The sequence below is a fragment of the Semicossyphus pulcher genome, unplaced genomic scaffold, assembly GCF_022749685.1.
Source record: "Semicossyphus pulcher isolate SPU_LCO1_2020_fin unplaced genomic scaffold, fSemPul1.0.p SCAF_6, whole genome shotgun sequence".
Classification (NCBI taxonomy): domain Eukaryota; kingdom Metazoa; phylum Chordata; class Actinopteri; order Labriformes; family Labridae; genus Semicossyphus; species Semicossyphus pulcher.
This window is the reverse complement of record NW_027211737.1, coordinates 27,778,557-27,806,393: the sequence shown is the minus strand read 5'-3', so window position 1 is coordinate 27,806,393 and position 27,837 is coordinate 27,778,557. Positions and strand designations below refer to the sequence as shown.

Here is a 27,837-nt window from a genome sequence, read left to right as displayed (position 1 = left end):
CGCCACAGACACCCAGTCTGTAATAATACTATATACTGCAAATGCAAAGGCCTTCATCCGTGGGCCATAGGCTCAATCACTGTGTTACCTCATTCGGCGATCGATAGTGACTTAACAGACATTTATTTAAATGAAAATCTTTGAGATTATCACTTTAACATAACTATGTAACATACTTTATATAAAAGAAAAACACAGAAAACAGATGCAATCAGCCAAACAATCATTCATGTAGAACATAGGACACTCACTTGGTTGGCATCATTACTTTAATGGTGACACTGTGCATTCAAGTATGTTATTACTTTACATATAAATTATGTATTACAAAGCTTAAATGGAAAATAACACTTCTCTATTTACAAGCACTAAAGTTGGCAGCCAGGTGACATCAGGCCTGCACTCCCCAGGTTTGGGTTTTAGTGCAGGTCATCATTAGCTGGCCGACCTGAAAGTTGAACCCTGACCCCCCAGGGCACAGCTGAGGCTAACAGGGCAAGTCTTAGGCCTGGAGCAACTGATCAAAAAAACGGACAGGTAGCATTCAAGTAAGACAGATATGACTTAAAAACAATTTCATTTTGTGCGTGTGAGCGGCCAAACTGTGTATCAAATAACAGAGCAGATGAGGAAAAGCAGAGGGGAAGTAGAGGGTAAAAAGCAAACAGACATTACAGTTACACTGATGGCCTCAATAACTTCCCTCTGCTTGCCTTGAGCCCACCCTGAGGTCTCTGAAGTGGCTCGTTAAGCACAGGAACATAGACTCAATTACTCTGGGCAAACACACCGCTACCGCTCCGTGTTGTGTTGGTTGGCTCGGTCCATCCTTCGGCCATCCTACCTCCCCCCCTCCGCCCTGAGCCCCCCCAGGCCCCTGCCGTGCAGCGCCGCAGCATGTGAGCCCTCTGTGCTCCGAGTGATAGAGTCAAGCTGTTCCTGCTGAGCGGAGGTCAGGGTCCTTCAGTCAGCACCTCGGCCCTGAACAGAGCACACAGGAATCCCCCTTCCCTCCCTAACCAGGCCTGAAACTCAGCTCTCGCTCTCTCTCCTCTGGCTCGGGTCCAAATAAACCTGGTACCCCTCTCTCTCTCTTTTTCCTCTCTCCATCTCCTGGCACACTGTCACTCCGCTCATCGAAATCATTAATCAGCCAGAGCAGATTAGACTTCAAATAAAAATAAACGACGCCCAGCAGCCTCCTCTTAACGTCCCTCAATTTCTGCAGAAACCCACGTTATTGACAGTCCTCCTCCTTCTCCTCCTCTTAATAAACCCAAGATGTCCAGTGCAGCCAGCAGGTTCAGCACTTTGGCAAAGTGTGGGGGTCTATTACTGCTGTATTGATATAAACAACTCGCCTTATCTTCCAGGGTGATGACTTTTAGGCCAAACCTGCCATCCATGTAAATACACAACAGATAACCCTTATCAGCTGGCACCCTTAAAGCCAGTCTGCTTGCAAACTTCATCCAAAAGCACATATCTTTCATAGGGATTAAAGGGATTAAATGTGCAACCTGAATGTATTCAGGCTTATGTTTTATCCAGTGACTGCCTTATCCTGTCCTCAATCCTTGGCTTAGAAAAACAGGGGAGAATTGGAGGGCAATAGTGCCACCTTTGGGTGAGGCTGGGTAGTACAGTTAAAGAAGAGCTCTCCCAATGCTGTTGGCAATAAGTAGGATTGCCCTGTACCTGCTGCGGACAGCACATTTTAGCCTCAGTGCATTCTTTTGTACATCACAATGGAGAAGGGGAAGTATGGGAAGACGTATGGGAGGAGAAGGACGGGGTCTGCTGGGCTCATGGTTCCCTGGCCAGGTCTTAGCTGTCTGACTGACAGGCAGCCCAACGACTGTTTGTGTGTGTCCATGGGAAATGGGGCGGTGTCACTGCGGCGACGGCCCTGGGGCTATCCATCAGTGTCATGGGGGGTGGAGTATATGGTATGTGTCACCTCTAAGACTAATGGACAGGAAGTACAGCCAGAGAAACAACAATATTTGCAGAATATATATTCAGAAAAACATTGGGGCTCGGCTCACGGTTCTCGTACGATTTCAACAAAACCCTGAGCGCAGACGTAATCCTGATTGATGAGCCTGTTTATTTAAAGGACGCTCGCTCTGCGGCCGGAGCTCTCGCTGACCTGATCTATAGCCTGTGCTTTATAGCATACACTCAATACAGGCTTGTATACGCTATAATCATAGTCTTGGTTATCAAATGACAACCTAGGCAGCGAGCGATGACCTGCATGACTGGCTTTGTAAGGAGACCGTGTTGCACAAGAGGTGCAGCAGTATCCCAGAGAGCAGTGTGAAACTGGGGGCCACATAGAAGGAGAGGGACAAGGAGAAAGAGCAGGATCAACCCAGGCTAGCTTCTCTCTACTGTCACAGAGGGACCCTGTGTGCTCACTCGTGTTCAGACACCGAGGTGCTTAACCTCAGCAGCCGGTTACTGTGGCGTCCAGGCCGGAGCGCTTTGTGATGTTGACCTTGGTCACCTCCTCGGCACAGGTCGGGTGGATGCCCACTGTTTGCAACAGGTGCGAATATGTTGCTCCACACCTGAGACAAGAACAGACACAGACATTTCTTTTTCTCCCTCAAGAATGACAAATAAATTAATACTTTAAGTCCTGTAACTTCTTGTAAATGTTTCTGTCATTTCATTAAGGCACTCCATCGTTTATATAACACCTTGTAAGGCAGAAGTTATTAATTTACAACATAAGTGAAAAAAATGTGAATTAATTTATTAATATTTTTAGTTAATGACAACTAAAACTGTATCTCTGGCTTATGCAGTTACCCCCCGATTTGGTTGTCCCCCCTGCAGGAAGCATATGTTTAAGAAAGTAAAGAAACCTGTACAAAACTACCAGAGGACAAGTATTTTAAATGGCATAACATAGTATGTTTAAATAAAACTGAGAAAAACTATATAACAGAAAATTAAGTAATTTCAGTCCCATATCTCCTAAAACAGGCCAAATGTAACTATATTTTCCATTGGTGCCTATAAGTGTAAAGTTTGGTTTGCTATGAGAATACTAAATGAGTATTTAGTCAGATAAAATAACCTGGTACAGTCAAATCAATAATCCACAAATTGTGATTTTTTAAATATTTTCTATATTTTAAATGTTTAGAGTTTGAATATAATTAACTGTATTAGGACAGTGCACATGAATCAACCTGTCAGCACTACGCTTCAAAGTAAATATGCCGATACTAGCAAAATAGCTACATTTCACCCACAGTCTTAAGGCAGTATTTAAAAAAAACATACACTGAATTTTACAATTACAGGACACCTCACAAGATGGTCCACAGGACAGCACACATACACATAAAAACAGCAAATTAACTTTAAATACTTACTGGAAGCCCATAGCAAAGCCCTGTGTGACTTCTCCGGCGTTTGGACCAGTGAAGTGCAGACCCAAGATCTTCTGCTCTCCTCCCCGCTCACATATCACCTAATGAGAGAGAAAACTGAAGTGATCAGTGGTTGTCACAATTATTTAATGGCTAGATTACACAATATATTCCTTATGAGTGAATCCCTCTAAAACTGTCCTTCAAGCTGAACCGCACCAACCTGCAGGAGGATCTGCTGCTTCTGCCTTCCATGCATGCATGCACAAAAAGTGCATCTCACACAATGAAAGAACTAAAGTATTTGTTGCTTTAAATGCCTATCTGCTCAATAATACGTGGAGGTTAACCCTACCTTTAGGTAACACTGGCTGGAATCACGCTCGGCGACAGTGAATTCCAGAGGCTTGTAGAAAGCGTGGTAGACCTAAGCAGAGATAAAAACAGAGGACAGATGATGCAAACAGGAGAATCTATGTATAACGTTTTGTTCTGGTCAAACCTGAGCAGTTTTTATTTTGTGTTCTGCCCACAGCCGACCAGCACTCCACAATGCTCTTTGCTTTAAGCAGCAGCATTTATTAATGTGCAAACAAGAACTCTGAGGGAGTTTGCAGCAGTGATGATGCACATTTAATGCTTTCACAGCAGCTGACAATTTGCTATAACATATGGATGGCTTAGCAGACTATAAACATGATGGCTAATGAAGACTAAGTTTTAAAACCAAATTAATACAACGATAATGTTAGAGATGCACACTATATTGTGTTTAATAATAACCACACTGTAATGATGGCCTTAAAAAGATTAACATGAACACTGTTTAAAATGGGAATAAAAAGATGTTTGCTTGCTCATGGTAGTGATTGATTCCAAACTCCTCACTGAGAGCGTGTGTGCACCGTGTTTTATTCAGCGGGCGAACGTGCCGACACAAGTTGTGAGGGCCATGCAGCTGTCGGAGGCCGGTGCTCCAGCTCGTCCTCAGATCTCAGCGAGCCTGTCATCACCCCATACACACCTCAATCAGGCCTCCTGCTCGCCTGTCAGTCACAGCGAGGAGCCCCACCTCGCCGGCTAAACCATTTATCGAAGGCCTCGTGCAGGTGTTGGCGAGCATCTGGCACGCCGCTCCTTATATGCAAGCACGTAAAATACAGAGCTGCTTGTTGAATTGTGTGTGTGTCAATGTTTGTTTAGGGGTTAGGGGGCTTTGTATTTTTTATATGATGGTTGAAGGCAGTAAAAAGACACTTACACTGCCTGTGTAACTTGCTTTGTGCATGTGTGGCATGTGGCCATTTTTTATTGGTGAAGATACAAAACGTCTTAAACAATACAGATACAATCACAACTGTGGACCATTACTACACCAGGTCTGTGTTGTTGAATTATAAAGATATTATATTACAGTTTCTGACTAGATACAGAATTTATTCCATATATTACAAGTTTACTTGTTTCATTCATTTCACAGTAAGTTAGTTGAGGTATATTACAGACTACCTACTTATTACTCATTTTTTTTAAGTATTTAAAAAATATTTTCCACCCATAAATCAGAATAAAATGTATATGTTCAAATAAATATAGAACACATCTTATTATATCTTATGCCAAAAGATTAAAATTTATTTTCTGAGGCATTTCCTAACATTGTGGGTATCTGAGTTTCTCCATCCTACTAACACTGCCACGTAAGAGGCTTTCCTGGTGTATAAAAACCCTTTTTTTAGCCTAATATTTTGTAGTAAAAGTCAGAGTAATATTAAAATATTGAATTGTCACTGTCAAAAAACTACAATCTACATCTACAGCATTAATCTCACCTCTATGCCGTCTTTTCCGTGCCTCTTCTCAGCCTCCTCCTCAGACAGACCCACACAGCCGTACTCCAGGGGGGTGAACACTGTGGTGGCAACCTGACACAAACAAGAGCAAAAAAGAAGTTCAAACTAGTGCTTAAACAGCAAATTAACCAATTAGGTGTTTGTTATTATTTTGATGTAAGATTGATTTTTCTGTCAAACACAGATAAGAATATCATTTTGACCCCATAAGAAGATTCACATGGGTAAAGAAAACCTATCGATATAACTAAACCTCCACCTTAAGACCTTAAGACTTGCAGAGGAGTTCAATGCAAGTATATGAAGATGAAGAATTTTGGAAAATGCTGGTATGTTCATGCCGTGACTCATTTAGAGGAGAGGTACAAAAATATCAGAACACAATAGAAAATACAAAACAAAGCCACAGACACAAACTGTGGATGGATGCAATAAAATCTTTATCCTCTGTGTGTGTGTGTGTGTGTGTGTGTGTCTCTGTGTTTTTGTGCGTGTCTTACGTTGTCATAGTTCATGAGCTCTGTGCTGTTGGCCGCCAGTCTCTTTGCGAGAAGCTTTCCTGCTTTAATGGCTGTCGGGGTCAATTCAGGACGACCCTAAAACAAGAGACGATTACATTTAGTTTGTCATATCTGTATTACCTCAAACAACATTGTAGTTTTTAAAGCCCCTACTAATTTTAAAAAGCATGTTTATCTTCGTATATTTAATAGAAGTGTGAAGTTTAAACCATTAGGATAATTAGATTTAATTCCAAAAAAGTCTGACTAAAGAAATTCATGCTGCAGAGAAACATGACTGACTGACATAAGAGGGAAGTGCAAAACATTTAAACCATGCACACTTAGATCTCTGCTTCTGTGTTTCTGCATTTATTGTTCTGGATGTCTGCCAGACAGACAAACTCATACACACACACACGCACGCACACGGTGCAGGAAACAGTAAGGCTGCGGGGCAATTCTAAAGGCATGACTTAAAACCTGTTCAATCGCCGCCGCACATCCTGTTGTCCAAAACATCTCCTGCACCTCTGCATGTATGTGGAGGTGCAGGTGCTGTGAGTGCTCTAATATTCCAGTAACAATCATTCGTCACACATATATGTAATGCATTTCTTGGCTCACTTTTCTGTAAGAGAAACAACAAAGAACCGGACAGATTGAGATATGAACTCGTCTGCTTTAAAAAAATAAGAATATTAAAAAAAGTCTCGCTGTTGCTCTGACAAGCTGACAGACAGGATGACTCATCAAAGTCAACTGTCAATCAAAATGAGTGTGTGTGTGTGTGTGTGTGTGTGTGTGTGTGTGTGTGTGTGTGTGTATGTGTTATTAGGCCTGAGAGGCAGGAAGGAAGCACACAGCTGGTCGTGTTGGAAAAACAACACTGACATTACATGCAGCAGGTATAACTAGTAATAACACGGCTGCTCTCCCTGGAACACACACCATGTCAATGATTATATGAAGGCTGAAGTAGCTTAACTTTATTCTAGTGCAAAGTTCTCGCTGGGGACATTATGTCCTGTATGTTTGCACACATAAATGACTTCAATAATTTTGTACATACTGGGTCAGAAAAGAGAGATAAGAAAAGTTTAACAGGGCAAAAGGCTAATGTCAACATTCGACATTCAACATTCGATTCTAGTGTACTCTTATCTAAAGGTTATCCACCTCTTTACATTTTTATGGAAAATTTGCATACTCACAATTTCCATACAACATTAAAATAAGTTGTATTGTTCAAGTTGGTAGTTATTTACCTTATGCTGAGTATATGATCAAAGTCAAGGTTTGTTTACAACCTATTACCTCAAGTGTTAATAAGAATTAAAATTTGATCCTATTGTTTATTTGGGGGCTGTGCAGTGGTGCAGTGGTTAGCGCTGTTGCCTCAAAGCTAGAAGGTTCCTGGTTCGAATCCAAAGTTTGGACGTAGTGGGCCTTTCTGTGAGGAGTTTGCATGTTCTCCCTGTGCATGCGTGGGTTCTCTCCAGGTACTCCGGCCTGCTCCAACAGTCCAAAGACATGCTCGGTAGGTTCACTGGTGACTGTAAAATTGCCCGTAAGCGTGAATATGAGCGTGAAAGGTTGTCTGTCTCTATGTGTCAGCCCTGTGATTGACAGGTGACCAGTCCTGCCCAATGACAGCTGGGATAGGCTCCAGCCGCCCCCTGAACAGAGTAAGCGGTATAGTTAATGGATGGATTGATGGACTTATTTGGCATGGTACTGAACAAATTCTTCCGAGCATATATGTGCTGACGTTTACTTCCAGATTCCTCTCAAGAGCTGACAGACCTCTGGGCCGGCTGCTCAAACTATAAAAGGCATTTACAGTAACTGTGATGGGTGTGGCACATAGTTAATTCTTACTGTTTATATTAAGACTGTTATGTAATGTTTTTCCGCCTTAATCTATCTATATTGGGAGCTGTTTCTGCTGCCTGCTGACAATGCTTACCTCGCCGATGTCGCCGAAAGCATAAATGTTTGGCACTGAGGTGGATTCGTCGGCGCCCACAACTATTTTCCCGGTCTCGTTGTTGAGCTGCACGCCAAGCTTGTCCAGGCCCAGGGCTTTGGTTTCAGGAGCTCTGCCTGATGTCAATGAAAGGAAACAACACAAGGAGAATATTACATTACATCTCAGGAGAGGCAGAGGTGTGTGAGAGGAGAGGAGGGAGGCTTTGTGCAGTGTTCAGAACGGACACAGAAAACAGTTGTTATAAGGTTTATCAAAAGCCTGGTAGATAGTGCAAAGAGGAAGGATTTCTGTGCACCTACAGTAGCATGCTGCTACAGCTAAATGCTATTGTCATTATGCTAACATGACCACAGTGACGATGCTTAAATGCTTCAGCTATGCAGCAATAAAGTTTACCGTGACGACTGCCTTCATTTAGCTTATTAGCATGCTACATTTGCCAGTTAACAACATCTGGACAGCTGAGAGAGAGGAGAGGAGAGACTGATGAGCGGCTGGGAATCAGTTTCCCATCAACTCCAGGGACACCCAAAGGTGTGATTCCTGACATTTCCTGGGGGACAGCTGACTGATGCTGTCGACGCTGAGTGTCTATGGTGATGGGGCATGGACCGCTCGCTCCCCCCTCCTCCTCTCCATAGCTCCCCACAACCTGCCTGGGTAGCATAATAAACACCCGGCTCTGAGCTACCCATGTAGATGCTATCGGACAGCAAAAATAACAAACCCCTGAGACCCTTTTTCCTGGCTGGAGCCGAAGAACAACGTACCCCCCCTCCTTCTCTCAGACCAGGGGGGCTACAGGGACCTGTCTAGTGCTCACAGCATGGGTGGTTGGAGACGATGAAGAGCACAGAGAAGGAGGGGAGGCGGGAAGTTGGGCAGTCGTGACCAATTCCCAAAAGGGAGACATCTAAATATTTTCTTGTTCTGTATGTCCACAACAATTGACTAGTCTCTGTCATTATATTATTGATGTATTTTTACATGTATTTTTGATTAATATTAGTGGGATTTTGCTGTTTAGTTTTTGCAAAACCATCTATTTTTCCTGTCAACTGTGGATTTAAAGTGATAATGTGGAAGATTTTCATTTCAATAAATGTCTGTTAAGTCTCTATCTATCGCAAAATGAGGTAACACAATTGTGATTGAGCCTATGGCCCACTGATGAAAGCCTTTGCATTTGCAGTATATAGTATTATTACAGACTGGGTGTCTGTGGCGACTTTCGTGAAAACAATCACAAGCAGCGCCCAGTTAGTGACGCGTTTTCCATCACCCAGCAGTGGTTGGTCTGCCAGAGAGGGTAGGCGGAGCTAAACGGCTGCTTTTCCGCTCTCTGCAAGTGTTGCAGGTAAATCAAGAGTTACAACTGTAACAAAAGGAGCCAGCCGTAGGTGTCTGGTTATCTGGCAGTGTGCTCCTACAGTTGTCGTTTATCACCACAAGGTGCCGCCAAATAGAACGGAATTAAGATCTTCAAGATTATCGCTTTCAGAACAGCAACATATCCAGAATATGCCCTGAGACTTGAAGTGTGGTAAATAAAACTGGTAAAGTTTGAAATTCATACAAAATATAAACCTTTCATTGATGCATTTGTCAACAATTATAACTTGGAAAGCCTTCATAAGTGTAGTATAAAGACTTAAGTCAAACTACCACGCAATTGTGCCCTGTAATGATCCATTTCCTGTTCAGGCGTTACCTCCCCGGCAAGAATTTATTTCTGCCTCTGAAACTCTGAAAGTGTCGAGTTTCAGCAAAAATTACTGTAAAAATATGCATATTGGCCGACAGAAAGCCGTATCAGGAGAATCTGACTGGTAAGTATAGACTCTCTCTTCACATATTTGGCCTTCCTGTCTGCAGCTCCAGTCACTGCTGTGCCGCGGCAGTGACCACGGCTCCATTGTACGGCGAGGACACAACAACAGCAGGCCAGCTGATAAGGGATTTGGTTGAAAGTGGGACTAATGCGCGCACACACACACACACATAAAGTGACCCGATATATAGGACAATCTGAACAAAGACTGTTGTGACATTAAGAGGAAGCTTCTAGACCGCTACACTAATTAGCCACAACAACCGTCAATGAGAGCTGCACGCTTATCTGATCAATCAAATGAACAAAGACAAAAGAGGGAGCAATGTGTGGGTGTAAATGTGTATGTGGGTGGGAGGACTGTTTTCTTTGGGGGTTACTTCTTACAGGATGTCAAATATTGATTATGCGTTTTATTTCAGGCCAAAAAGAGTGTGTATGTGTGAAAAAATAAGACAGCTGAAAGAATGGGAGATGACATGAAAATTAGTTGCTATCGTAGACTGTATAAAAAGATGGACGACATGACAGCTCCCTAAAACTGAAGCCAAACCCTCTCTATCGCCCCCTGCTGACTGGCTGCAGTATAGGTCATAAAGCCCGCCTCCTCCATGTTAACAGATGGGACATGAGTCAAACTATAAAATCAAAATTCATGTCAAATTCATTTTTTTCACACATGGTTTCTGTCATTATAGTTAATTCTTATTATGCTGATTTACGTCCAAGTGTCCATTTTTCTGATAACTTTACTTATAATGAGTTATTTGATGGAGTAAAAATGATGATTGACAGCTCTGTTGACAAATACGGCTCCTGCAACCGATCTGTTCTGGATTAGCAGAGTGGAGGAACAGTGAGAGGAAACGTAACTAACACCAACACTACAGTCATTGAAGTTTCCATATCTGTGAACGTCTGCTTCAGACCAACACAAGAAGCTGCTCTGCTGTTAAACATGCAGACATGCGGGATCCTTGCTGTTTTTTTCGGCAATTTCAGTGTGTGTGTTTTGGTTAGCAGAAGTGGCTACGGCAGCTCCACCAGCTGATCTCTAATGCGCAGCTAGGGCTCCAAATGATGTCACCATCGCTATTTTGGCATCAATTCAATGAGAGCAGATGGAGACGCGTTATACAGTCATTGGTTGGGATGCATTTATCTTATAGACAGTTCTTAGTGTTTATATATGGTGTTCCAGCACTGTTCTATATACTCAATACACTCAGCTCAACATACTATCAACACATGGGATGCAACCCAACCCTCTTATTAAAAAGTAACCGGCATCACGTGGATCCTCTGCTGTCTTCATACGTTTCATCAATCACAATATGATGCCATTTGTCATTTTACTCATTACTAAAACTAAATGGTGGTTCAGCCTTTTTTCAGTTTTTATTGCTGATATTGCTGCAGTCTTTTGGAGTTAATATACAATGACTAGCTGTAACATGTTCACTTATGTCATTTCCCAATGCACTGCAAAACTACAGGGTAATAAAGACAGACTTGGAGACTCAAGAGCAACGCTCATGGCTGTCATCAGGAACTTATAAAACTGAGACAGACTAATGTAGTTAAAAAAAGGAAACGTTTTTAAATGACGTCCTCGAGGACTGTAGAGCGCAGCGAGGAGGAAGACTAATGTGCCCACTGTCCGCATGCAGACAGGAAGTGTGGAAATGTTCTGTTTCCTGGTGTGTTTCTGTGGCACACCTGGATAGGGGAGCGGCCGTGAGGCCAGGAAGGAGCAGGGGAAAGGTGGAGGCAGGCAGTGGCGTGGAGAAGGATGTGGCAGACGGCGGTGATACTGTCCCCCGGTCCCCTCTGGCCTTTAATAACTCCGCAGAGGCCTGGGACCCTGCCTGGCCCCTAGTGTAAGGTCACAGTAAAGGGAAGTGGCCTTGTACTCATAACTGCTGCATGTATACATCAAAGAGCAGAGGCCACGCTGTCGCTGGTTCTCACTGAGCTGTATGGGAACAAAAGCTGTCATGGATATGGGTAGTAGCGCGAGCAAAAACACGGCTGCTGGTGTTACGACAACTTTGGGAGACACTGTTCTAAAATTGGATGTACAGATAACAAAAGCTGACAAATAAATTGCTCAGTGCATTTAATGTAAAATGTGATGCGAAAGAGACTAAAATGAGGCTTAAATATTCCTGAATTTGGTTCAGATTGGAATCAAAACTAACTTAAATATCGGGTTTTGCTCAGGTCCTAAAATATCACGAGAGCCGAGAGGTTTGGGGTGAGAACTCGATCTCTTATGAATAAAGGAAGCATAAGGGTTACAGCATCTCACGCATGTCAGAATACCCACTGATACATGCACTCAATGCAGATATCTTTGTCACCAGCAGTCTCACGCTGAGATGATGTGGGAATTGAGCTGCAGGAGGGAAAACAGACGTCATCTGGGCTGCGGGGTCACGCACATCCTTGTTACTGTCACACGCATAGAGCAAGAGAGGACACAATCCCCTCCCTCCCTCTCACAACACTAGGTCCTCGGCTGAGAGTCTGACTGGAAAAGCTTAGTAGTCAGATTTTCAGGAGCACTGCACTGTCTTTGAAACATCACAAATAAACCAAAGGCAGGGGCTCTGACGGGGTTTCCCTCCATTGTTTCTCATACTGCTGGAGGATCAGGAGAGGATCAATGGTAGAAACAGGGATAGATAGAAATGTGGACGCACGCAGAGGGCCACGGGCAGGGATGGCAGTGACAGATGCAGGGTTGGTTTCCGCAGGGTTGGCATGAGCAGGAAGGCCCAGTGAGGTAAAACAAAGAGGGGAACGCGGTGACCCCGTGCCTGGGTGCATCCGGCCCCGTCCTGCCCCTCTACAGCCAGAGAGCCAGCGCTGGGTGATTAACACTTCCCTCAGCCATTCCCATCAGTCAGGCTTTATTACTTTGTTTTCAGCCTTGATTCCTTGATCTGCTGACACTGCACTCTATTCATCATGACAATGAAAGACAATGATGGTGGAAAGAAGAATAGTCATACTGTTGTTTTATTTCAGGAATATATGTGGGAAACAATATGGGTGCATGCATCACATCGCTAGGGAGGTTTTAAAAACAGAGAATTAGGAGTTAAAGTGATAATCTTGAAGATTTTCATTTAAATAAATGTCTGTTAAGTCACTATCGCTGAATGAGGTAACACAATGGTGAGTGAGCCTATGGCCCACTGATGAAAGCCTTTGCATTTGCAGTATTATGGACTGGCTGTCGGTGGCGACTTTCACAAGCGGCGCCCAGTTAGTGACGCGTTTTCCATCAGCCAGCAGTGGTTGGTCTGCCAGAGAGGGTAGGGGGAGCTAAGCGGCTGCTTTTCCGGTCTCTGCAAGTGTTGCGAGTAAACAGTAATCTACTATGGCTGAACAAACAAAGAAAAGATCGATGACTACAGATACAACTTCAAAAAAAATAAGTGACAATACGAAGAAAAAGAAACAAACTCGACGCTCAGATGAAGGCAAACAGTCTAAAAAGGAAAGCGACTGTCAGCGAGGAAAATCAAGAGTTACAACCGGAGCCAACCGTGGACGTCACACATGCAACACTGTCTGGATATCTGGGATGTGTGCTCCCGCAATTACCATTTATCGCCACAGGTGCCGCCAAAGAGAACAAGAGAACAGAACTGAGCTCTTCGAGATTACAAATTTAACTACAGCACTGTACTGATCTGTGAAGTGGCTTCGTTCACTATTAATTTATCTTATTTGCAAATAAGTAGAATCTTTAATTACTTAGTTTATAAAACAGGTATATAAAAAGAGGACCTGTTGTTGACGTGATGTTTTTCTTGCAAGCTTTTTCATAATTAAAAGGAATCCAGCAGACTAAATAATTCAGGCTCAAGCGTCTGTTAGAGGTGTTTTTTGGTCTTTTGGGGAAAGTCAAAGTCAGGTCAGAAGTATACTCAAACAAGTTTCAAGTTTAGTCTGTAGTGTATAAAGTCAGATGAATGTCTTTGAGCATTTTCCTTTCAAAGCTGTGTTTATAGTCTCAAATCAAAGGTGTGAAGCTCAGAGGAAATGCCTGACACAGATTTTTTTAGTGCTCCTGGATTTAGTCAGGCCAAAACTTAATGCTCAAATGTTTTTTTGCTTTTACGTCTGAACACAAGTCGAGACTCAGAGCAGTCAAGTAGAGGTTGAAAGGTCAGGCTTAATTTGCCTTAATCTGCCATCGTGGACTGTATCAGCAGGGATCAGGAGGACGAGTACAGGAGTGCGGTGGACAGGTTCTTGGAGTGGTGTGGACTAAACCGCCTACAACTCAACATCACTAAGACGAAGGAGTTGGTGGTGGACTTTAGGAGAAGAAGGACCAGTCCAAATCCAGTCACCACCAACGGAGCAGTGGTGGACATTGTAAATGCGTACAAGTACCTGGGCGTCCACACAGACAATAAACTGGACTAGACTATAAACACCGATGCGGTTTACAAGAAAGGTCAGAGCCGCCTGTATTTCCTCAGGAAACTCAGATCTTTTAAACACGTCATATTCCACTCTGTAGTGTGCTGGGGCTAAAGACACAGGATGCTAACAGTCTCAGTAAGCTCATCAGGAAGGCCGGCTCTTGCCTGGGAGTGGAATTAGAGTCTCTGGTGGAAGTGTCTAAGAGGAGGATGATGAGGAAACTCCTCAGCATCATGGAGTAAACAAGTCCAGGCATGTCTCTCTCACTGCCATGTTTCGGGGGGATGCGCTGAGTCGTGCTGCGTTCAGGAGCGCTCAGAAACGTGAGTGATCAGACACATTTTTACACATGTTTTTAAAGATCGATCTCTGGATTTATTAATCGATATTGGGTCATTCAAATGAGAATCGTTTCGAATCGGAAAAATAGATTTTTTAAACCCAGCCCTATTCAATATTAGGTTTTATTATGGTCACTATGTACAATATAACTTTTCTGGCCATATTTCATAAACTTGTGCAATATAAGTTCCTACTGCATAATAACTGTCAGTACTACTGTCAATTTAACTGCCACCATTACTTCCTGCTTTCCTCTGTAACAAACTATTGTGATATTGTTGGGGGCACTATAATTTCCTTTGGGATTAATAAAGTTCTATCCTATCTTATCATCTTAAGAATTAAGGTTGTAAGCCAGTTGTGACAAACACACAGCAACAAACACAGACTCACCAACGGCCCATAACACAGAGTCGTATGTGTCGTGGTGTTCGTTGCCTGTGAGGGTGTCGGTCCAGGTCACCTGCAGGGCTCCGGAGGACAGTTTGTCCACTCTCTTTGGGACACACTTCCACGCAAACTTGGTCCCATACGCCTCCATGTAGTCTGTCACCAGGCCGGCCATTTGCTGGGTAAAGAGAAAAAGAAAATCCACTTCTAGAGAAACAGCTATCACCATCATGACATCCAGAATGTGCATACTGGAGATCAGGGAGCAGTACCTGGTCAAACCCCCGGAGGGCGATGCTGCGAACCATCACTGTGGTGTCTGAGCCAATGCCTGTGAGGAAGCCTGCACACTCCAGAGCCACATCTGAGCAGCACCAGGTTCAGGACTACAGTACAGTTAGATTGATGTGGTGCCATTATAGATTTGGAAAAGGGATATCTTTTTTTTTAAAAGACGTTAATAACTATTAAATACTATTAATCTCATGATTAAAATAGGACTTTATACAGGGGCTCAACTTACAAGCTCTCTGGCAGACAAAGGATACAGCTGGCTCCAACCACGAGCCTGCAAAACAAAAATAAAGAGAAGCCCAAATATGAATATAATACGAATACATTTCCTCGTTTGTGCAGCACACTTTGGCCAAACTAAATAAAGCAAGCAGAAAATGTTTACTTTAAATCCTTGAATCGGAGAGGTGATGAGATACAGAACTTTATAACCTCAGACAGAGGTGCGGAGGTGTGAAGAAAATGCAGAAAACGGGGACTCTGAAAGCTGTGTGTGTGTGTGTGTGTGTGTGTGTGTGTGTGTGTGTGTGGTCCAGGTGAATCACACTTCTAAATCAACCCTTACATCCGTGGCGTTGAGGACGACTAATTACCAGCGTTTAGTCTAATCCCTGCAGATGGGCTGTGCCATGTTCAGGCTCAGGTCCACTCATCAGCCGGCTGAGTGATGCCCGTCACCCGCATGCATGAGGCCCTTCTCTGCCTTGTTTTCACCTCTTCAGCCCAGACCTCCTTCCCTGTCGTCTGCTCCACCTGACAGCTCCGGCAGCCCGCGGCACATCCTGCCCTCGTCCATGCTAACAGTAACCACTAAAAGCCCCCGTTGCCCATTTTCTGTCTGTCTGTGTAACGCACAGCTGCACTTAGCACGTATTGTGAAGTGGCTTAAAGAAGATTAGGCAAAGAGCTTTAGCTTGATTCTACACTTTCATCACTAAGAAACAGTCTCTTTCCCCTCACCCCTCTTCCTTTTCACTGCACAGCTGATACATGCTTTGAGTAAAAGATGAAGCTATGAATCCTTTATAACCCTCGTGACCTCTTTTTAACTTCAACTCTTGTTTCTGTGTCGTTGATAACCTTTATCTCTCTTTTGTTTTCTTTTTTGTGTCCATATTTTTTGCGGAAAAGTAGGAAAACTAATGATTATATTCAATACAAAAAATCCATGCAGCTTTCATATTCAAGCACAGAATGTTTCAAACATCGATGTGGTGTTTCTAATGTGCTACAAGACATATCAGGGACAACATGAGCAGTCATCTCCATGGCTGGGCCTGTCTGCTTTTAAACTGCAGTGTACCAAGGACAGGCTGAACAACACGTTTTCAGATTGGCAGGTTTGAGGCGTCACAAACCTAAGGAGCCAATCCCGTTAATGGACGGGGTGACGCTATGCATATCATTATGTGTAACCTATGGCAACCACTTCGGTGATGCACGAGCCAGCTGTAACTGTCATTGTAATTTTTGCAAACTCACGACTGACTACTAACGTTAACGTTACTACTAATTACTACATTTCAAGCTCGCTAAGTTTCAACAAGTTGCCGCTAAACGACGGCAGAGACGTGTTTTGTTTTTGCGACGGAGGGGGCGGTTGGAAATGTGCATACTGGGTGGGGCCTATGCAGATTGGGGTATTTTTAATGAGGGAGAAGGAGGATGCCAACATGCCTTGGGAGGATTTTTACAAGGTAATTTAACGTATTTCGCAGAAAAAACATATCAGACACACTTTATTATCTCAAGTAGAGCATTTTATGTCTTAAAATACTACTGGAGCTGTTTTTTAACAATTTGATGAGGCGCCGGTTTAGTTCAGTGGCTAAATTGTGCAACCCATGTACAGAGGCTACAGTCCTGGATGCAGCGGCTCCAGGTTCAACTCTAATCCTCGGCCCCTTGCCGTATGCCATCCTTACTTTCTCTTCCCCTGTTTCCAAAACTCTCCACTGTCTTCTCACTTAATTAAGGTCATAAAAGGTCAAAAAAAATATTTGATTGCATGAACTTCAGTTTTTAAAGTGTCTTCATGTCTGTTTTAGCTGCTAAAAACATGCAACATGAATCCATCTCCTGTCCCCAGCTTTGATTTTCATCTATGTTTCAGATGAACTGCTGTACTAGATTATAAAAAGTAAAATAAAAATATCACAGGCATAAAACAGTTAAAGTATCTAATAAAGGGAGTCACTGTAAAAGGGAAAATAGTCCACATCAGTAGTTAAAGTCTCCCATTTGAAGTAGCTCAGAGGAGCACAATAAACAGATACTTCATAGAATTACTGATGTCTGACCTCTGGCTCTGGAGAGGTCTTATGTTGTTTCACAGCTTCAGTGAACCAACGACTCCCGAGGAGGGAGGTTTATCATCGACTGTCTGCTGCAGCCTGTTAACCTTGAACCGTTCTTCAAAAGCTCCAGCTCGGATAAACACTACATTTGGATACAGCAGTGCGTCTGGCTCCAATGTGGGAGGTTTTGTGGCCAAAGTCTGATGTGAGTTCAGCTTAGATGTTTTATTAAATGTTGCAAAGACTTTCCGAAGTCATTTCAGGCCATGGCTGTTTGTCTAGCCCAAGGACTTAAGGCAGTGTAACAATGAGAATTCTGTGAAGCAGCCTTTTAGTATCTAAACCTGAAATACATGCATTTTTAATATGAACGTTTAGTTGGATGTAAACAGATCAACATGGTGTACATCAGATCTTTCACTGATAAAATGAAACACCTTTAATTGAGGCAACTTTTACTTTTGATGCACGTGGGGAGTGAAGGCTGGCCCGTGTGGTGCGATCAAACAGAAGAGCTACTGAAGCTCAAACTGCTGAAAGAGTTAATGCTGGTTCTGATAGAAAGGTGTCAGAACACACAGTGCAGACCGGTCATGGTGCCCCTGCTGACCCCTGTCCACCACTGAGAGCGCCTACAATAGACATGTGGGCATCAGAACTGGACCACAGAGCGATGGAAGAAGGCGGCCTGATCTGATGAATCACGTTTTCTTTGACATTCCGGGATGGCCGGGTGCGTGTGTGTTGCTAACGCAGGGAAGACATGGCTCCAGGATGCACTATGGGAAGAGGGCAAGCCAACGGAGGAAGCGTGATGCTTTGGGCAGTGTTCTGCTGGGAAACCTTGGGTCCTGCCATTCATGTGGATGTTACACCTACCTAAACATTGTTGCAGACCAAGTACACCCCTTCATGGAAACAGTATTCCCTAATGACAGTGGCCTCTTTCAGCAGGATAATGCGCCCTGCCAAACTGCAGAAATAGTTCAGGAATGGTTTGAGGAACACGACGACGAGTTCAAGGCTTTGACTTGGCCTCCAAATCCCCCGGATCTCAATCAAATCAAGCGTCTGTGGGATGTGCTGGACAGACAAGTCCCATCCATGGAGGCTGCACCTCACAACTTACAGGACTTAAATGATCTGCTGCTAACATCTTGGTGCCAGAAACCTCAGCACACCTTCAGAGGTCTAGTGGAGCCCATGCCTCGATGGGTCAGGGTTCGGGTGATCGGTGTATATGTGTGGCGGGGCAGCTGCGTACAGCGTTGGGACCATGTTGCCTGGCGTGGGACACTTTGTTACACTGTTTGTGATGTTACACAGACACGTCTGTAAAAGAGACTCTGTGAATGTTTTGTTTCTCTACAAATGCTGGGAAGTTATGCAGCAGCCATCTGTGCTGCTTTGCAACAAACTGCTGAAAGATCTTCCCAGGAAGTGTGGTCCTCTCCCTTTACACAACACAACGCAGAGTCAGACCCACAAACTGCTCCAACTCATTCAAGCTGTGGCCTATCCCTGGACCTGTATCCCAGTCCTGCTGGCACGCGCTCACTGCTTTCTCCTCATTGCACGATGACTGCAGCCGGCTTTGGGCTTCGACCCCGGGGGCCAAATCTATCACTCAGGTGTGTGTGTGCTCCAAGATCCATTAGACACCCATCACTCGCCTGGACCCCCTCTCTCATACACTTACACACACCAGCCCTGCCGGCAGAAACAGCCTCTCGGACCTCACCTGCACAGCTGACAGCTGAGCAGCACAACAATGTCTCAAGCTCCGGCTACAGTGTGATTTTTAGGAACCCTTATAGTGGAGGCTAAAGCTAATGCTAACCCATTACAGCCTGCGGGGAGGAAAAGGACCCCACTAACCACCACACTCTTACATCAAAGGACTTCCTGAGCTCAAGTGGTGTCTCTTATGGATAATTCTGCTTCATATACAAAGGTGTTGTGTTGAAAGGGTGATGCTACAGTGGTAATTGTATACGGATGGATGCACTCATGATGATTTGTTGGCGATAAATGATTTTGTATTGCCACCAAGTGGTCAAACACGTGTATAGCACATCACTGTACAAATGCTACATGTTGATGTAAATGTACACTGTTTAATTAAAAATGATGACGCAACTGGTGGCCCTTAATACAACCAAAGAAAAGTCATAATGATTACAGCATACAGGTAATACCAAAGTACAAACTATCTATTATATATTTAAATATAATTCCAAAGCTCAGGTGCAGACACCCTGCTTACATCTGAACCTGAAAAATCGGAATAATTATTTCCGCTTATCCGTCACCGAGAAGCAAACAACAACCGCAGCACAGGTATACCAAAACCACTCGTCACCGTCTGTGCGTTGTGCCAAGAGGAAGCATCGGGGAAGGACCAATTAAGCAGGTGATGACAGCGGCTAAATGGCTGGATTAAAGGGCTTGTTCCGTAAAGGTCAGGATGCACGCCGCTAATCTGAATCATGAGGCGAAGACAGGCTGACAGGAAGGGAGAAAAACAAACCGCATGTCACCGATGAATGATTACAGTGCGTGACAGTGGGCCGCGTCATGTCAGCGAGCGAGGAAGCGCGTTGAGTTGGAGCGAGGCATTAATACGGCAGAGGTTAGAGGCTGTGTTTCCATTGTAATGCACTGTATAATCCTACACATGTTAAACCGGAGCAGTTTGAGGGCGAAAATATGTTTAATGTCTTTGATTTTCTTCAGATTTTATGTTAAAAGAAGACACGAGTAATGCAATTTACTAAAAGGGTGTGTGTGTGTGTGTTCATAGGTGCAGGATTGCCTCACGTTTTCCCAGGTGATTTCTTCAGCCAGAAGATGTCGTCACTGGTGAGGCCGTGCTCCACCGCTCCAGGGATCTGTGATAAGAGTTAAAGCTGTCAACAGAACCATCTATTTATCAGCCATCTATCCAATACTGAATGAATGTTGTTGAACACAGACAGCTTGCTCTCTTGTTGTTTGTATGTGTGCCACAGTGTAATGCAATCAAACCACATTGTACTTTAGCGGTTTCAGGTTCTCTGCGGCCGTAGGGCGTATTTTTCTCGTTCTCGTTTGTTTTGTCTACCTGGTAACAAGTCGATCAAGCAACACATGCTAATAGTACAAAAGAGAAACCTATCTGGGGAATGATGACAGCAATGTAACGTACATGTGTGGGGTATTTGGGTCGTCCACCTGTGGCGATCACGATGTTCTTGGCAGTCAGCATCGTCTGTGTGAGAGAGGAGGGAAATGTGAAGGATCAGCCTTCGTTTATATCCTTTAAAAAACAAGGAAATGTCCAATGAAAGGGAGTGGTGTGCACAGTATGCTGCATTAAAGTGATGATGGAAACATTATGAAACCGATCTCAAGAGTAAGAATATGAAATCAGTACTCAGTGGTTATATAAATGTAGATTTTACACTTTAATAATAAATTGAAAACAAACATATAAAACGTATTTAAAGGCAGATTGTACTAATGAGTAAAGAAAAGAAAAATAAAAGGTAATAAAACTAGAAGCTAGAAGCAGCATAAGCATAAAACTAGAAGCAGAATTGAGAGTGGATAAAGGATTTGAGCGATAATATAATAATAATAATATACTTTATGTATATGATAAAAAACTATGGTGTTAATTTTGTGTCTTTATTATGCAATCAAACAGAATAGGTTTAAAAGCAAAACTAAAAAGATAAAAACTGTATTGATGAAAATCCAAAAGTTTTGTTTGCAGTTGAGCTGAATCTTGTGGGCGGGACCTAGGCTGTAAGAAGAGACGTGTCTTACATCTGGATTTTCAAACTAAACTTTTGAATTTGCTTTAACACATTTTTAATCACAGATTCATTTTATTTGCAATAAAACATTTTTTGAATGCAGTGTGTAAAGTTTAGCTTTGAAACCTTCTGTTTGATTGCATAATAAAGACAAAATTAACTCCATAAAAATCAGTGTTTAGAACATGTTTCACAAAGTAATTAACACATTTTTGTAATGTATTCCTAGTAATCTAAATCCAAGACTCAGTTGGGACTGACTGATATAGAAATGTTCCCTCACCTCCTTCCCCGCTTTAGTGAGTCCTTTCACAGTGTGTTCATCCACCAGGCTTCCTTTCATGTTCAGATACTTCACCTTCCTGCGAAACACAGAATAAACAGCTGGTTGCTCTGGTTGCATTATCCTGCGGTAGGCGCGCAGATCACATACAGTAACAGTTCAACATTCCTCTCACTCCTTTCCTGGTCATTTATACTGTCAACATTTTATTGCTGCGTCTGTTGAAACGCAAAGTAGCTCCGGCAGAGAGACCTCTAAAATCACAAACAAACATCTGACTTAGTTGCCTAAAGAAGAGAAGGACATAATGTTCAATTTTTCTTAGGTTTTATATAAAATAAATCATTATTTGAAAGCTATTTACCAGCAGGATGACAGGTAAGTCTGATTAAATGTTGTGCTATATCTGTTAAATGATCCCTATTATACATACTCGGCATCTGGATCAAGAGTGAGACAGTGGATTTTGCTGTTTTAATGAACTTCTTGATACAATATGGATCCACTGTAACATCATGAACTACCTCAGCTCCCCTTTAGGAAGCGCAAATAATTTGCAGCCACATTTTTGGTCTACAGAGGACGAGGATGAGTGATGAGAGCAGATATTAAATATTTAGTTAATCACTTTTATATTAAACTTGACTTTTCTTTAATGTGTTTAAACTAAGCATAAAGTGAGCCCTTCTGTTTCCATGTAGAATTTATAATTTGAAAACACTTGATTGGAATTCATTGTTGGAAGTTGAATTCAAAATTAATCCCATTTAATTTAATTAAAAGTGTGAATAATTATTTTTAATTAATTTGGTCACAGAATCTTGGTTGCACAAATCTTTTCTCCCACAACTGCTGTATTAATATTAAATATGCAAACTGTTAAAAAACTACTCAAACTAATAGAACTTAATTGCTTTCAGGAAAATCAGTCTTAATTATAAGTGATTAAAGACGGGTCATTCATTTAACATCTGCGCTCCTGTTAGATTACATTTTGGATTAATACACTCGTGTGAAATTGCTGCTTTGCATAGCGGTTAACAATGTCTCTCTGCTGTTCTGGAAGCCTCTCATGGATAATTGTTAATTAAAATTAATTCACATTAGAGGATTTTTTAATGACTTTATTTAAAGCAAATGATGTCATTGGGTTGAACACATTTTAAGGTCGAGCTTGGGCACATTCAGAGATGTTAACACCTGTTTGCCCTCCAGCAGCCGCTCAATCAACACGTGGTCGTTCACTCTCAATCCTTCAGCGCAGACAGAAATGTACAGCCTGCAGCAGTATTTCATAACAATGAGCAAAAATAGACTGGAACATAAATATTTCATTACTTTATAAAAATGAAGGTTATGAAAGTTTATCGGGCAAAATGTAGGAAAAATGTGCTCCAGTGTGAGAGTGCCATGATAAGGGCATGAGACATTGTTATCATATTGTCTTTGTTTTTTATGACACAAAAATTGAGCTAAGAGTGGAAAATAACATTGATGGAATATTTTCATTAATGGCAGGATGTAAAAAGGACATACACCAAATGTCATTAAGACTATTATGGGACCCAAAAAATTGTTCACTCAAACTCTTTAAGCCAAACCAACCAACCCTCTTATCAAAAGGGAGGCGTAACTCTCACCTTTATATTCATTATAAAACAAAACTGTGTTACGTGCTGTAGTGGTGTCTAGTTTGTGTTGTGTGTCTCTCTCTCCTGTGTGCTCTCCAGGTTCAGCTCTTCCACTCACTGCAGTAAGTGATTAAGCTAACCTGTGTTAACTTCAGCAATCAAGGCAGGAGAATAAAGAGCAGCAGAGAGGAGACAGCCAGGGCCAGTGAGCCATTCGGCTGTGTGTGTCTGACGTCGTTGAGCTAGTGCTTACTCCTTCTGTAGAAGGAGGGTGTTCTTTCTTCGAGGCCTTTGTTTCTTTGTTGTGTGTTGTAATTTTGGTTTAATAGTGTTTGGACTCTTAAGATCGATCAGCTTCTTCTTTGTTTGTTCACTTTGTGTTAAAATGTTGCTTTAGTTGTAAATAAATCCCTTTAAATTTGCTTATACTTCCTGATCCTCCTTTCTTTTTCCTGGGTTTCAATTTACTGTTGCTCCCCTCATCCCCTGGCCTGTTCTGTTCTGTTGTTACTCACTTGTCCTGGAGCTGAACTCTGTGACCCCAGTTCAGAGACCTGACATGGTTTTGAACAGCCTCTGCCATGGTGGCCCTGGAAAACACAACAGAGATTATTCCATAAACAGAGCAGAACACTGTATACCTGACAAAACTGACCGCAGAGGAAAATATGTCTATAGTTACTCTGGGTGTGCTGGCTAATTGGCATTACATGAATAGTTTTAAAATAGGAATCAGAAAGGAATTAAGGGAAAGACCTCATATTCAAATAATAATTTCCAAAACTACATCTTAGCAATTTTTTTGGGCCCATCAGAGAACCAAATATTCCCTTTCACATACCAACAGTTTTGGTTTTGGCCTTATAATGTCTACTGCAGCTTGTCTTTTAACACCATCTAAAACATTTTTAAAAGATCACCTGACAGGAAATGCATGCAGTAACTAAGAAAAGAGTGACATTGTTTCTTTATACCTTCAGAATATTGTAATAGCATCAATCCCATTGTTATTCAAGAATGAGTTGTCATACTGCAACTACACCACTAGATGGTGCTGTTAAGCTACTCGAAAACATTCACCTGTTTAAATTGATTTAATATAACCTTTTCTTTAAGCTGGTTAAAGAAACTACAGTGAAAGGTTTTGATTGACCTACCAGTCATGGCAGATCGGCCCTGAGATCTGCCAGCCGTACTTCTTTGCATCCTTCACTGCAGTGCCAAGCAGAGCTGCCTGGTGCATAAGCTTCTTAGGAATGCAGCCAACATTTACACATGTACCTCCAAGGCCCCACTTGGTACCTGTTTGGAAATGCATTTAGAGATGACTTTACAATGGTCTCTTTGAATATTCAAACACTAAATATGACAACAGGTTTAGAAAAATGTTTTATACCTTTTACAGATGGCTCCACATAATCTAAAACAGCAACTTTCTGTCCCAACTGTGCCGCTGTAAAGGTGGATATAGAGTCAGTGTGTTGCACAAAGAAAATGTCCTAAAATTGAGGAATAACACTTCTAAAGATCTCACCTTCTTTTGAACAAGCAAGGCCTCCTGATCCACCACCAATAACCACCAGGTCATAGTCAAACTTCCCTGTGTGAGCATATTGGATAATGTTGTTGACACAGTAGAATTGATGTAGCATAGCATAGCACGTAGAATAGTTAGGATATTGTTAGTGTTGTTTACATCATTAGTTAACTGAGGGTTGTTTGTTGGTCTATTGAATCAAATGCTGATTTTATCCCTTATTATCTATTAATACACATTATGTCCAAATGTGTGGTGACAGTGGCACATACTTTTCTGTGGGGAAAACACTTTGCATTAGCAAGCAACCCCCAAATTGCAGCTACTGGAAAATCATCACATAGTTCAACTTCTGGGCTTAAAGTTAAAAGCAGTACGTCAAAACTTCTCAAAAAGCTTCTTAGTAATGCAAGCAGTGTTGCCAGGTTGGGCGGGTTTCTGCCCAATTGGAGATTCGAACACCAAACAAGCTGTCATTTTAGTTGTATTCAATTGTATGAATAAGGGAGGACCAATCACTTTGACGTCATTATAATTGACAATGTGACATAAATTTTCTTTTTACATTTCTTAAATCAGAAATGTCAATTTCAGTCACATTTTATCAATTAATCAATGCCTACATAATGTCTATTTTTTGGTATTTTTGGTGTATTTAATAGCATATTCATTTACTTATATTTTATATTTATTTATGCTTGATTTTGGCAGTTTATTCCTCAATAATCCTATAGTTTTTAAATAGGTTGGATTTTGGTGTTTTGCTGTCACATTTCAAGGCAGTATTTGATCACTTTATTGTGGTTTCGCCATGACGCCAATTTGTGTATTTGGTTGTTAAACTGCACTCTTCTGGGAAGTGATAGCATATTTATCTAACATTTTATCTTTGGTTATTTGATCCAGCTATGAAGCTTTGCATGCTATGATCTGTTTTTATTGCGTATGTCATGGTTTTACGGTTTTACACGGATTTCTGGCAAGGTTGTGATTTGGGCTGTTTTTTTTTATTGAATTGGGCTGGTTTTGAGTTGTAATTGGGCTGGACACTGTGAATCTGATCTGGCAACACTAACTGCAAATTCAACCACAGAGCAATACCAGGTCATCTGAGGTAACATCTTTTAGGTAATCTGACAGATAGCAAAATTAGGGCAGCCGAGAAAGATGCGCTTAAAAATGTAATATGCTTATAAGAATGGTGAGATTTCGCTAGTCAAAGACACACCGCTTTGTTGTGAGTCACACTTACAGTATTAGTAAAACAGTGATAAAGATGATAAGTAACCATGAGCTCCACAGCAGTTACATCAGCGCTGCTGGTTTGTAAGTTAGCTGTTAGCTTACAGAAACACCACTCGCTATTATCCTCACCCCATTCTGTTTCCGGTATCTACACACAACATTTGAAAAGCATAATGTTACCTGTCAGGTTTCTTGTCCAAATATGGAAACAATTAGTCCTTTTCCACCGGTGTCTGCCCCTACAGAAGGCAGCCATGTTGTTGTTATGAAAGGACCCAGACTGGGTATGTGGTGGCCAGAGAAGTGCCTGAAAAGAAATTAGTTGTACGCTAAACTCAAAATAATTTTTTCAAGGACCATGAAATTAATCAATTCATAATATATATTACACATTAAATAAAAAATGTAACTCCAAATTAAGATGATATAATCCTAAAATTGTATCTTCTACATAAAATACACGCAGAACATAGCCCCACCACAGGTAAATGGTCAAAGCCCTACTTCACATTTCTTACCGTATAGTTTCTTCTTATGCTGATATAATTGCTTGCTTATTACTTTTAGAATATTGTAATAGCATGAATTCCGTTGTTATTCAAGAATAAGTTTTTCAACCACGCGCAGTGTTGTTGTCTTGCTGCAATTACACCACTAGATGGTGCTGTTTAGCTACTTATAAACATTCAGCTGTTTAAATTGATTTAAGATAACTTTTGTGATAAAACAAACTTAAGGGAAATGTTTTGATTGGCCTACCAGTCATGGCAGCTCAGCCCTGAGATCTGCCAGCCGTACTTATTAACATCCTACAATGCAGTGCCAAGCAGAGCTTGAACATAGAACCAATAGACCTACAAAACATAGGCTTACATGTAAATTTGGTTGTCAACTCTCAAGGCATACTGGAACCAATAATAGATCTGCTTTAAAAAGGACTATGCTTTATGCAATGGGGTTGGTTTCTTCCTCATCTGTCATCATGAACTTCTTAAGTAAAGCTTTTGTTTTCCTCATAGGACAAAGAATAACTGAACTCCTAACATAAGAGAGCTCTGGAGATGGTTGTGGATTTTAGAAAAAAAACACAGCCACACCTGCCCCCATCACCCTCTGTGAATGCACAATTTCCACAGTTGAGTCGTTCTGTTTCCTGTAGACCTTCATCACCCAGGACCTCAAGTGACCTTATCTGAAAGGGACAGCAGAGGATGTACTTTCCACGGCAGCTGAAGTAATTAAATCTGTCAAAGACAATGATGGTGCACTTCTACACTGCTATCATTGAGTCCATCCTCACCTGCTCCATCACTGCCTGGTACGCTGCTGCCAATGCTAAGGAGAGCAGGCTGCAGCGTATCATCCGCTCTGCAGAGAGGGACCCATACACCTCCAGGATCCTGAGGCGTGCAGGTAAGATTTATGTAATAACATTTTTTATCCTTTTATGCCACCTTTACTTTTTGTCTATTTTTATTATTTAAGTACTTTATTTAATTTGCCTTTTTTGTGAGGAGCCGTGACACATCAATTTCCCCTGTATTTGTCTCCCTATGGAGACAAATCTGCTTTTTAGACTGTATTTATCTAAGTTGCTTTTAGTTACAAAGATGGCCTAAGAGAACTGCTGGATGAGTTTTTTGGTTGAAAACCACCACTTAAGCACAGGCAAAATCAGCAGAGAGTTAGAAGGTACGGCTTTGTCCACAGGGGGCGCCAAAATCAACACAAAGCAAAAGTTCCTCACAGGAGCTTTAAATTGCACTGGGCTTTTCTGCAGGCGGCGCCGTTACTTATTGATTAGCTGTATGATCGAAACAGTAACAGGGATGATAAGGAAGCGAGATGTCTCACTCGCAGGCCCGGGGGAAAAAGACGCTGTTTTCATTGTTTCCTTTAAACGTCTTGTGGAGGCAGTCTCGCAAACTGTCCTGTATCCTTTGTGATTTCCTAAAAGGTTTAATAAATCTGACAAAATATAACAATCCTCTGTCCAATTATCAGTG

The 27,837-nt window shown here is 42.1% G+C and overlaps 1 protein-coding gene across 1 annotated transcript; it reads right to left on the bottom strand.

Moving 5' to 3' along the window:
- Positions 1-263: 263 nt before the first annotated feature.
- Positions 264-26,087, bottom strand: txnrd2.2 (thioredoxin reductase 2, tandem duplicate 2). Its single transcript, XM_069682487.1, has 17 exons — positions 26,012-26,087; positions 24,584-24,649; positions 24,446-24,502; positions 24,207-24,351; positions 23,565-23,639; positions 21,419-21,497; positions 20,523-20,585; positions 20,156-20,226; positions 15,293-15,312; positions 15,017-15,108; positions 14,748-14,922; positions 7,712-7,848; positions 5,743-5,838; positions 5,222-5,314; positions 3,745-3,816; positions 3,393-3,490; positions 264-2,576 (listed from the first exon to the last, which is right to left on the bottom strand). The coding sequence occupies exons 1-17, from the start codon at positions 26,085-26,087 to the stop codon at positions 2,453-2,455; spliced, it is 1,539 nt and encodes a 512-aa protein (XP_069538588.1). The 3' UTR covers positions 264-2,452.
- Positions 26,088-27,837: the final 1,750 nt, after the last annotated feature.

Bases quoted from the DNA above. Each gene is read 5' to 3' on its own strand.
- txnrd2.2 (XM_069682487.1), bottom strand. From the start codon at position 26,087: ATGGCTGCCTTCTGTAGGGGCAGACACCGGTGGAAAAGGACTAATTGT. The intron at 20,227-20,522 runs GTACGTTACATT...CTCTTATCACAG, and splicing joins GACCCAAATACCCCACACAT to ATCCCTGGAGCGGTGGAGCA. The intron at 3,491-3,744 runs GTAGGGTTAACC...CTCTCTCATTAG, and splicing joins CCAGCCAGTGTTACCTAAAG to GTGATATGTGAGCGGGGAGG.